We start from the raw sequence: 13,045 nt of genomic DNA, 5'->3' as shown, positions 1-13,045 counted from the left end.
GTTCTTCAGTCCAGTTCCTATTACTAGTTGTACTTTTGCAGCCCAAGGGAAAGCACGCTGATAGAGGCGCTCAAGTCTTCTCTACCTAAATTATTTATGCTCATAGATGAGAATGTAGGTAATGCTGTACAACCACTGATTTCTACTTTGTGCTATTTCATTGCTAAGTGCAATCCAAACTAGGAAGTTCACATGCCAGTTAGCTTTCCAGTTAAACTTTCTAACACTCATGTGACACAGCATATGGATAAATTACCAGAGCTGAAGTAAGTACATAAATAGTTGAGCTTAATAAACCATTTCTGATTTATGCAATTGAACTGACAACAGATTCAAGCGTTCTTTGACTGTCAAGCCAACTACAGCACTTTCTATTCCAAAGGAAAATTTCAGGATACCATTCTAGAATCTATTAGCCTATTGTCACGGAGGCACCTCAAAGTCAGTTTCAGGCAGACAAGAAGTTCCAAAACAGTCTTTAATCTAGCCGGAAAAGTGCAGCCAATAAACCAACTAAAACCAGGGTTTATACAATTATTTAGCACTTCAATAATATAAAATACAGGTTCAGATATCAGTTGAGGAGATTACTAGGGTACAGCAAAATAAGAATAATGAGGATCCACAGCATGCATGCATAAACAAGAAACAAAAGCAGAGCCCTCTGACTCCAGGGTACCCACAAGAAATAATCATTCGCCTGGGTTAGGCAACGATTCACGCTTGCCTTGTTAGGAGAGGACTCATTCAAGGATATATCCAGTAAATAACTACTCACCCAAACGAGGAGGTGGGGCGCTCTCAATCCCAGAAAGTCTCCTTAGATGGCATCCTAATCTAAGGAGAGGGCTCCTTAGACAGACCCACTGCTCCAAGAAGACCACTCCAAGGGGGCCTTCGGCATGAGCCCCATTTTATAGTCTTGTCAGATCTGTCTGTGGGCATTACAACATAGTCCAGAAGCTTTGCAGCTACTCTGGGCACCTCCTCTGCTAACGACCCTGTCAATTGACTCAGGGTCCCGTTAAGGACCCTGTCAATTGATCAAGGGTCCCACTCCTCCTGCCCCACCAGCTGGTAGAGGTGAAGTCAGCCTGTCCCCGGGTTGCAGTGAAGGAACTTGGGCTGAAGCTCAGGTCTCACTGGTGAGATAAATACCTAGAGATCATACTGAAAATGTCTTTATTTCTGTTGGGGAATAGGAATACTTTGGGAGTTTGGGTTGTTTTGGTTTTGCATTGGTGTGTACATGGAGACAGGCGCAGTGGAGCACAAAAGGCGCTAAAAGAGCCATCTGCTGCCCCATTGAAGGCTCCACATCTCAGGGGGATGTGCAACTGCCACACCTATACTGTGTTGTCTAAATTACCAGTCCAAATCCTATTCACAATCACAGGTCTAGACTTCAACTTCAGAAGTTCAAAATTAAGTAAGAACAATTACAATTTGTATACAGAAAAATAGATACTTATTTCAAAAATCTCTGAAAGAGTCAACTTGTTCATGTCTTACACATCTTAATTACTATGGCCATATAGGTGATTAACACTGGTGCCAAAAGAAAGTTCACATTTTCATGTAAATGCAGGTTAAGGACAATATGTCAGATAGCTGTCATTACCACAACTGGACAGCTCAACATGGATGAAATAATTACATTTATTATTACATTAGCTGCATACTAATATAATAAGAATGATATATAATTTGTGAACTGCAGTAAACCTGTTTCAAGTAAATGGTCCTCCAAATGAAACTGTGCTGGAAAGCAGCTGAACTTACTACTGAACTGGAACAGATAAACAGAAGGAATTAACAGATGCACACAACACTGCAGATCTATCGAAGTCTTAGTCAAACTGCCATAATTAATTTTAACTCTTAAAGCCACAGCCTTCCTGTCACAGAAAATACTCAAGGGAATGTACATGTCTCTCTCTCAAGAGCAATGGGTTATCATATATTCACTTGTGAAAGCTGTAAAACAGTGCCATGTATTATATAGAATAACCCAACTTAAAATAAGAGCATAAATTTTTAGAATAAGCTTCCCCGCCCTAAAAAAAATGTTCAACTGCCTACCACTCAGTTCTATTAATAATGAAATAACTTTCTGAGTATTTTAAAGAATTTGCCAAGAAAGCACAGTAATAAAAAGGATCAATAAAGTTTAATGCAGAGGCACTCAAGCAATTACCCACAGTCTGTATTATTTTTTAGACATAGGCCCAAGGTCATCTTTCCCTAGGGAATTTGAGTAGGTTGAAAGTCAGATGAATCATTTTATAGCAGCTAAGCTTTGTCTTGCTCGTATCACAGGCACTCCCCATAGCACACGACAGGCAAAGAGCCAAAATGCTCTTGAGAGAAACCATGGCCCAGATCAGGTTCCTGATCCTAGAACTATTCAAGCCCAACCCAAAGACTCCCTCCCCAACCAAGCACAAGCAGCCTCTAAAAAAAATAAAAATAAAAAAAAATAAAATAATAGCCTCCACCAGCTCCTTTTCTACAAACACTCCTAAGACCCAAGCAGGGAAAAGTCCAAGAGCAGGAAAGGGGTGTGCACGCTGTGCAGCACATCAGTCCTGGCCCACATGGCAAAAGGGCTCTATGGCTTTCAAACAGGAGATCCTGGACAAAAGACATCTAGTGTTTTGTTCTGGTCAGACTCAAGATTTTAAACCAAAGTTAACTTTTTTCTTCTAAATGTAGATGAGGCTTAAAACAGCAAGCCAAAGAAACCTGTTTGTTGCTCTCTGATCAGATTCTGTTACAGTAAACTGACCAGAAAAGACTGAATTTTGCCCCTCTGACTTTATTATTACCTTTTCCTCTCATAAAAGGTGAAGTTCTATTTCATATTGAAGGTTATAACTAAATATTCTGATTTTTTAAACACTTTCCCTAGCTCTCACAGCTTTGACAACTTCCTTGCTGACCTTTATGGAAAACTTCTGTAATTGCCACTAATTGTTCCAGCCAAGTACAAATCTCTGCTTTATCCTTTAGTCTCTGTCAATGTGGCAAAGGGAAACATATTCCAAATCTCCGGTAAATATAAAATTAATGTTTATGAGCAAAACCTCAAACAGGTAATACAAATTACATAAAAATACTGTCAGTACCACATGGTCCAGTTTCCCCTTCAGACTCAGTGAGGTGAAATGTATTACACTCTTAAACATCTTGTTACAAAATGCTTTTGATGACTAACAAACCACATTGCAAAAAGGATTAGAGGATTCCTCTATGCCACTGCTACTTGCCAAGGTTCAAATGTATTTGTTCAGCCTACAAAATATTTAAAAAAAACAATAAACAAGGACCAAATCAAAGAAGCAGCCATTAAAATGTAAATTATTTTCTATCAAAAAGTCATATGGTAACTTCTTAACTTTACCTCTTTCTCTATTTACAGAGTCTTAAACCTGATGCTGAAAAATATCAACTAAAATTTGCACATGCACTATTTTAAGGAGTTAAGTCAGTTAAAGTATTTATAATACTCCACTACTCATTTTACACTGAGTACAAACTAATGTGCCAGTTTTTATATACACACACACACTCGGTCTCCCACGACAGCCGTGACCACCATGACTGGCTGGGCATCGCTCTGCCTGTGGGAGGCGGCAAGTGACTGCCTTTCCATCACTGGTTTCTCTTCCTCTTTCCTTCCTTATTAAACTGTCTTTATCTTGACCCATGAGTCATCTCGCTTATGCCCTCCCTTTTCTCTCACCCCCATGCCAGCAGGGAGTGGAAGGAGGGGAAAAAGTACCTGTGTGGGTGCTCAGCTGCTGGACAGGGTCAACCCACTAGAATGCTGGACATCTATTATGTAGCAATCTCAAAGTTATTCCTTTTTTTTTTTCCTTGGTGGTGTTTGTCTGTTTTAAATTACCAATTTCACACAAACTGTGCCAAAACTTGACAAAAAGCCAGTACAGTATCTACTGCTACTGTATTAGCAAACATCAAATTAACCTGGAAATCCAAGTGCCTCAACACAATTTATTGTTTCTTTACCACCCTATTATCTCTTGGTGCTTACCTATGCATTACTTCATTCTTAGCTCTACCATTTTCTCAGCTACTTCAGTCAACCTGACTTACTCTAATGTCCTCCTCTTCCTTTAACAGTCAAATGGCATATTTTTCCCACTTCCACAGCCCTGGGGCCATTACCATCAGTTATTTCCACGAAGCCCATAAGCAATAGCTGTGCTGCAACAGGCCGTTCACATTTGCAGAAGAAATTGGTCAGCTACTCACAAAACAATATTGGCTTAGTTCTGCTGGCACCCACTAAACTAAGAGGATCTAGACGTATTTCAGCTTATCTAAAATTTGTATTTGAGACCAGTGAGAGTTGGGATTCCCTATAAGTTTCTGGGAACTATTTATCTTTTTCTGAAGATCAAAGCAAAGATGAATTCAACAGTCTTTATCATTATGTACTTATTTTAATCAAGTAAACAGTGTGCTTCAGCATTCTCCCCAATTACTATAAATTATCTTCGCACCTTTGTCTCTGCTTTTCTATCCCCTGACTTTTCACCTTAGCTGTTATTTGTACCTGAACCTGAAATACAGGTCCTTGCTTCCATTTTTCCCATTATTCCTTTTTAACAAACAGTATTTCTGGAATTCCTACCACTGCTCTACCACTCTCTTATTTTTGCCTGCATCAGAGTTTCTCCAGAAACTTACAGATCATCTTAAAATCCTTATATCTTAGGAGAGACCCTGCCTATCTATTTCCTTAGCCTGTAAATGTTACACTACTTTTAAATCACTACCTGTCATTTCTTCCATTCCTGAGGGGAAGGAATGCTATCAATTCATTACCATTTTCATCAAAATTTAATTATGTCTTAGATTTTCAAGCACCTCCTCATCAGTTCAAATCTAGACTAAAGCAGGCACTTCAATAATTTCTACCAGTTTCTGGAAGAAAAAGGTGTCCAAAACATTCTTAGATCTTCAAGAACTATAAATCCTACCTTTTTGTCCTTCCAGAAAGCAGTTTTGCCAAGCCCTCCATTTCTGTCAAGCTGTATTCTCTATCACTTCTGTTACTTGCTAAAAAAACAAACAAAAACACCCACACCAACTATCACTGTTTACTGCTTTGTGCAGATTAGGTGTTCTTGTCCTCTTTCTTTTACCAAAAGACCATCTGACCATCTGTTTCAATGCCATATGGGCTTCAGCAAGAAAATGTAGGAGTGTCCACACATGTACGTACACAGCATAACATGATCTCCTTTTTCTGAGTACCTGAAGGCAGAGGATTGCAACGGTACCTTTGGACGGTCCAAAGACAACAAGAATTCAGACTACAATTTTTTCTGTTATTTAGGGAAGCAAAGCACAATCAACTCCATCAGTTGGAGGATGTTCACTTGCAGACTGTCTGTGCTTACAGACAAGAAGTAGCCAGTCAAATCACTGAAGGCAGAATTTCCAATGTCTAGGCATTGTAAGAGCCAAAAAGAAAATAAATAAATAAATAAATAAATAAATAAATAATCTACTGCCTTAGGTCAATCATCCCCAGCAATTTATGGAATTTGTAATATAACTACACTAAAATATTGAATTCAGAATCTCTGAAGTCTCAATTACTCATAGAAATGAAGTGTTCCTTTATCACATAATCAAAATAGTTAAAAAACTAAACGAAAGCTAAAGTTTTTCTTGAGATGTTTGCAGAACTGCACTAGTAACACAAAATTTGAAAACAAACCTTTTTTAAAAAAAGAAAAAGGTGAGTATCAAACAAGCACATTTAATTCCTGAAACAATCTCCAAAAGTGACTGATACAGATAATTCTGTAAATGAAATGCACCATTATCTGATATGATATAAAGGTAGTTGTGTGTGTGTGTGTGAGTACTATCATATCACAGTTCAATAGTGGCTACTAAACAAAGTTATCTAACCACAATGACTCTTCCAGACCTTCACAACAATCAATATTAGGCCCTATAAAAACCTTCTGGATTATATATAGCATTGGAATATCACGGCCTGCCAGAGACTGGCAGAGTTGTAAATAGTAACAAGTTATAAATAAGTTACATCTAAGAAAGTCTTCCAGCTACTTGCTGTGCTACAGCCCATTCAAACAAAACCCTTTTTAATATTAGGAAATGCAAACTTTATCCATGCTCAGATCTAGAGAATGAAGGACTGAATACAGAATAGCAATAACCCCCAAATAATTCAAGACCAAAAGCAGACACACAATCCAGCTTGCACATCCAGCTCTCACGGTGACAAGAACCTAGCCTTGCAAGGTAAAAACAAAACAGCAGTAAAATTATTCTATTCCAGTGTTAGGCAAAACTCATATTTGGATTCTATTTAAAGCTCTAACAGATATATTTGAAGAATAATATTGAAAATCCTGGAAAAGCCAAACAAAATAATTTCATGGTTTTTTTCCTTAAGGCTTGAAATAACTCATTTAACAAATGTGTTTACCTTTACCAAATCGATACAAATTACTCCACCACAATGTACAAATACCTCATAATGCAAAAATTCCAGGCACCAAAGGATCCCAGCCTACCAATGAAAGCTACAACAAAATTGCTAGTTGAAAGCTGAAGCCAGTCAGGTGAAAATAAGAGACAGTAATGTTTGACTAGTATTCATCTTCCTAATCCAATTCAGTGGATAGAATACCAATAGTTAACATCCATGTTAAGAGGAAACTTTTTTTGAAGATGCATTTAAATGAAACATAAGGCTTTAAGGTCAATGCACAGATAGCAGCAGAAAAAAACCCAGCTGCAGGCAATAAATGGGAGGTAATTATTTAGTAGTATCTTTTAGCCCTAAACTTTGTGAATGTCTTTGATACAGTCTCTCCACCAACACCGCATTAAAAACAAACATAACTTCTAATATCTTTTCATATTAAAAAATAAAATCTTCTAACAGTCATCTTCCATCAGAAGACTAATAATCATGTTTAGAAACGTAAGGCTGCTTTCAATCTCTGCTTACCTACCCCTACATCTTATTGTTCAATTTGTGTCTGCTAGCTACCTTTTCAATGCCAGGTTTTCAGTTCCAGCCCTGATACATGCCTGCTGCCAACAAGACAACATGCAGTGTGCACACTCTTGCAGAAACCTGATCTAATACTGCACATACAACTGACAGCAATGCCAATACCTCGTTTATTCTTTACATCAGTTTTGGAAGAGGTCGACAAATTTCCCCAAGATAGATAAGCTTCATAGGTACAACATAGATTAAACAATTTCATACTAAAAATTACATTTAAAAATGGGGCAAATCCATTGCTCATGTTTTCCTTCAGATATGCCCCATGACACAAGATTTCCAAACTGGATGCACTCACTGTAATTATCTGCTGCATGCTCAGCTGTTCACAGTACAGTAAAATTACTAAATTACAACCTTTGTGATATTTTTCAATGCCAGCAGCTGTAGCAGTTGCCACAGATATTTTTATTATAACCTACAAAACTAGGATCTACCAAGCCACATTCCACAACAAGAATTGACTATGATCCACTGTCTTCTATCTTAGGTATATGTACAACTTTTTCGTCCAAACTTATTAGTAACTATATGGTACATGAATGCTAACATATGACAAACAAGGAAGGGTGCCATTTTGTTAAGTTTTACCTACATACGCGAAGAGCTAACCAAAAGCAAAGTTTAACCCTATTGGTACAAAATTAATCCACATTTTGTTTAAGACTTAAAACAGAGAAGGCTAGAATATAGCTAAGTACAACTGGCCAAGATAGCTTTAGAAGTAAACAAGCTGCAAAAGCACATGGCACATGTTTTAGACGAAACCAACCTCAGACGCACAAAAGCCTTAGGCGCTTCATCAGCTGAAAAGTAGTAATGCAAGTGTTAGATGAGTATAATATACTGGCATACATTCACAATATAGCACTAGCACAACTTCAAATGACTCTTTTCTTGCATGATCAAAGCATTACACAATGCATATTTCACACGTCTTTATTTGTGCTTAATTATTTTATATGTAACCTTTTTAGTAGAACAATTCCTTTCATGAAACATTCATAAATATCTTTACTGTCAACTGAGGTACCCCAACATGACCCAAAACAAGTATTAATAGTTGCATGGAGCTCACTAGCTCAGGCATTAGCATGGCTGTAAGGGTTTTGCCCTTATCAACCCAGCCTGTAGCACAGGCAGAATGAGTTCAAATCTCCTGTGTGTCTTTTTTTAAATGCTAGGATACTCCCAGACGTAGAAACTCTACTTTACTTAAGCAGACCTGTCTGACTGATGGGTTATTTACTTTCCCCAGGCATACATGACTGATGAGTTACCTATCTATGTGGCTGACAATGAAGATTATTGGGTATTTTGGATTAACCTGTCATCCTCTAAGGCCCACCTTACACAGCTGAAGCAAATCTAAATTGAGATGCTGTATCAAAGCTGACACAAAAGATGGATCTCCAGTAGAGGCATTTTTTCCCCCAAACAGTCTAGGCCCAAAAGTGTACAAAGATTCTTGTACCTCAATGTTAAACTATACCTCTACTTACAAGTTTATTTCAGAAAAGACATTTTAGTAATTATAGTAGACTGGGTCATTTAGGAATGCCCACACTTGGAAATCTACCAAAATAACTTCCACAGCTGAATCCAGTCAGTTGGTTTTGGTTTCTTTTCCAGACCAGAATAATTATGGAGGCCTGGATATACCTAGAATGACATTCTAACATTAAACAAGGTCAAAACTTATTTATATTAAAACACACTTTGGGAAGGTCATTCTTTTGCAAAGGAATGAGATTGCACAAGAATCTTGGGACCTGCACTTTGTAAGAAAGCAATTGAATGAACAGTATTCAAGAAGAATGTACAAACAGCACAGACAATCTGAGTACTCATACTTTGCGACACAGAGGCCCCAAGCCCATGACACAGTAACCTCTTACACAGTTGTGGCAGTTACAAAGATAGTTGCAAGCTCAACATAAAGTATAATAAATCACATACAACAGAATATGGTATGTAGACACAAATAGGCCTCAGCTATAAAAGCCAACAGAGAATCACTGCTTCCAGTATTGCTTTCTGTTTTGTTTCACAGGTTTTTAGGACTACTGAGTTGGCTTAAACCGCCAAATTGTCTTTTATAGTGGTTTAATTAACTGAATTACATTACCTAAGAAAGTTTCAAAGTAAACATCAATAATTTAGATAATTGGAAAGGAATAGAGACTCTACAGCCCCACTATGCACACAACTGTATCCCACACAACCCACACTGTTATTCAGTAATTTTAAAAAGTGTAAGCTGTATGTCAGTATACATTGCCATCACTGTGTCTAAAGAGACTCTTCAGCCCACAAGAAATATAGTTTCCCTCCCTGTTCTTGTCAGGATTTCGCAAAATTTAGAAGTCAGTTTAGTCTAAACCAATAAAATCAATATAAATAAAGACAACATAAAGACAATATTCTAGTTTCACTATTGTCAGAAATTAAAAAAAAAAACCCACACCTTTCTCCAATAAATTTGAATTACAGTTAATGCAAATTCCTCCTTTACACACACACACACATATATATATGTACAACAAACACACATCAGACAACAAAATCACAGACTGTCATTTCCTTTGGGCTTATTCTTCCCTAACATTTGTCAAAAATTTAGTCCTGTTTTTGTAACACAAGCACTACATTTACATAGCTCAACAGAAGTGTCACTTCTTTTTAAGTGAGACATTAGACAGCCTCTGCAAGCCAATTACAAAGTGGCATCTTCTCATCAAACATTCAGGCTAGGTAAACACAACTGAACTGTACCTTTAGTATCGCACTTCTTATGCTTAGCACATTCTGTCTCTTCAATACTTGTGTCCTGTGCCACCAGCAAATTATTTTTTCAGTAATTCAGGTATAAGTAACATAGCTCCCTGATAAAATGTTTATTGTCCAGGCCTACCACGCATCCAGTGGTAAAATTCTTGCACCAACATGTTTTGTTGCAAATTTCTCCTCTAGGCCTCTGAAGTCTCCAACAGAACTTGAAATTACCCAAAGCCATCAACACCTAGGATCACACAAGTAACTACATTGTTTTTAATCTACTTGATTAAATTGCAGGAATCTTCCTACTCAAGGTTTTCTAAGAAAACAGAGGCAGTGAAGCAAAAGTAGTAAGTGGAGATAATAAGTGGCCCACAAGACTTATTAAGATCAAGCTGCTAGTTTTAACAAGACTGATGCAACATAAGACCTCTAATCTTAGATACTGTTGGTGATCTTCAAAGCCTAAACTGTAGGCATTTTTTCTTCCAAGGTTTTAAGTGTCAAGGACTACACAGTTTTCTGTCAGACTTAAGATACGAACACACTTAAATACATAGCCTGCACGCACACAAGATTCCATAGACACATACAGTCACAACATACTGGAGAACATCCAAAGCACAGGGCTGGCCAGGCTGTAACATACCGTTCTTCCATTTCCACTAACGTAAACCATGCTTAAAACCATAAGAGTACTCCTTCCTTGAGAAACATTAGATGCTTTTCAAGCCATAAAATAATACAGATACTACAAGGTTAATAAAAAGCATTACTAAAAGTCTGACTCACAGGAGATGTCCAAAAGTAATCAGTAATGCATGGACAATGCAGAAGAGTAGAAATCCTTACCAAAAAGTAAAGATCTGCCTGAACAACAACTAAAGGCTGAAATCTTCACACCTCTCTAGTCACGAATGAAAAGCCTCATGAACACTAATACCTCCCCAGCAAAAATTTACAAACTCAACTTTCAAACAATGGTGAAATTATTTGTTTATTGCCAGGCCTAAAATAAAGACAGATTAAGTTTTAAGCCATTGCTCTTGTCAGTACAGAAAGACATAGCGTAAGGAGCACAACTACCAGAGCAGGGGAACCACAGCAGCAAAGGAAAGGCTGGGGAAGTGAGAACAGACTCATGTGAGCAGCAACCATGGAAGAAAAGCATGGGTTCTAGTTAGGTTCTCATTTTAATGTCACATGGGATAAGGTGTAATGTTTTTTCAAAATGGTAGAAAACCCTGTCTCACTGAGATACGGTCACAAGCTCTTTGTGTTTGTAGCATTCTTTCACTAATACCACTGCCACAAATCTGCAACTGTTTCCACTTTTAATCACCTTCTGGCTTAACACGACTGGGTCATTTTTCTTCTTCTACCTTTAGTGTAATACTAGAATGAAGGAACACTCTATTAAGCTTGACTGTGTTATACACAGCCTTTATATTTACCAGCAACATTGAAAGGATAATAAAATCCAAACAACTGCTGTGTCAGAGGACAGGAGCTCTGATACTGATATAAGAAGTGTATTGTTATCTAGACCAAAATGTCAGTTTTCTAATAGGAACGGAAGTAATTTCTGGGTTTCAGTCCAGTGCTCCTGAAAAGTGCTATTTATTCATCAACAACACTTTCTAAAGTGCATGAATTTTCCATAACGGGACTCCTACACAAGTACTACTAGAGTTCACACCTGAGGTTTAACTAAGCCAACCTCTGCATGGCACATTAGAAACTTCACATTCAAGACCAGTAACTTACTCCCTCCCTCAGTCGCTAAGCTCACAAATTTCACAGTCCGAAACTCTTATTTGGACCCACTTCCCCACGGAGCTTGCAGTCTAGGAACAACGCGAGGAGAGCCCGGCACCTCGCCTCCGGAGGCCGGGGCGGCCCGGCAGCGCAGCGGCGCTGGTTACCGCCGGCTGCCGCCGACCACGCACTAGTCGCCGCAGGGCCCCGCCTGGCACGCAGCCGGCACACGACGGCCTCCACCAGCCTGCGGGGCCTCCCAGCGCAGGGGAGCCGCGGCCAGGCCGCCCTCCCCCTCCCCGCAGCAGCGCGCACGGCCCGGCCGCCGGCACGGCGCCCCCCGGGCTCCCCAGGCCGCACACAGGGGCAGGCCCCACCGTGCAGATGCTCGGCTCGGAGCCGAGGCCTAGGCAGCCAGCCTCCGCCACCGCTCCTGCGCGGCGGGGGAGCCGGGGTGACCGCCACCCCCACCCCGCTCCCGCGGCCCCGTCACTCACCGAAGTCGAGGAACTGCTTGATGGAGAGGGGCGAAGGAGAGAAGCGGGAGTAGTACTCGATCTGCTTGGGGATGGGGCTCTTCAGCAGCGCCCCGCACAGCCGCATGGCGCGGCCCGCCCGGCTCCTTCTCCGCTGCTCTCCCCTCCCCGGCAGCGGCACTAAGGCGCTGGGGGCGCAGCGGGGGAGGCACCCGCGCTCATGCCAGGGGAGGGAGGGAGGGAGAGAGCTACCAGCCCGGCCCGGCGGCGCCCGTCTCCCTCTGCAGCCCGGCCCGGCGGGAGGGGCCAGCGGAGGGATCCGCCCCTCCACTGCCCGCGCCGCGCGGTGCGGCTGGAACGACGCCGCGACGTCGTGTGCGTCCGCCAGCGTTTCCGAACGGCCGCGACGCCCTGAGGCGCAGGCGTGTCGCCGCGGGGGGCGGCCGGCGCGGGGACAGCGGGCTCTCGGCGGGTGGCGGGGTGGGCTGGGGATTTGTCCCCAAACGGTGTCCCAGAGTCCCCTCGGCACAGCCCGTTTCTGCCGTGTGACGTTCGTTCAGCCGCAGGCGTTGATAGCGTGTTCCGAATCGATCTGCTGCAGTTGAGTTGATGTCCCAGGGCGCGAGGCCGGCAGAAGGGCTTTCATTTTACGCAACAAAGCGAGTTTTAAGTGGTGGAGAGAACAAGGTTTCAAGGTGGAAGACTCCACCATATCATGACATGGGGCCTGCTCTGGAAGGGGCCCTACTGAATCTCTTAAAACCCTGTACTCCCTGTGAAGACATTTCATGCCCAGGGCCTGGCAAGTGTCATCAGAATGCACTTAAATTAATTTTGATGGGTAAAATCAAAAGTGAAGCCCGGTATTTGAGAGCTCAAATGTAGCGCGTAGTGAAACCACTGTTCATTTTCTCCTGCTTTGCTACGATGCAGTTTAGGTACATTT

General features: G+C 40.9%; 1 protein-coding gene across 4 annotated transcripts in view; it reads right to left on the bottom strand.

Moving 5' to 3' along the window:
- The window catches only part of PDK3 (pyruvate dehydrogenase kinase 3), a 53,855-nt gene extending 41,464 nt beyond the window's left edge, over positions 1-12,391 (bottom strand). For all 4 annotated transcript variants that reach the window (XR_013923612.1, XM_080363995.1, XM_080363997.1 and 1 more), the window contains exon 1: positions 12,121-12,391. Coding sequence is in view for 3 of the 4 variants with exons in the window: in XM_080363995.1 (XP_080220121.1) it covers positions 12,121-12,226 (106 nt within the window). In the remaining variant the exon portion in view is untranslated. The remainder of the gene's footprint in view (positions 1-12,120) is intronic.
- Between the last annotated feature and the right edge of the window lie 654 nt (positions 12,392-13,045).

Source organism: Nesoenas mayeri (assembly GCF_963082525.1).
Source record: "Nesoenas mayeri genome assembly, chromosome: 1".
NCBI classification, from domain to species: domain Eukaryota; kingdom Metazoa; phylum Chordata; class Aves; order Columbiformes; family Columbidae; genus Nesoenas; species Nesoenas mayeri.
This window is presented reverse-complemented; position numbering and strand designations above follow the sequence as displayed.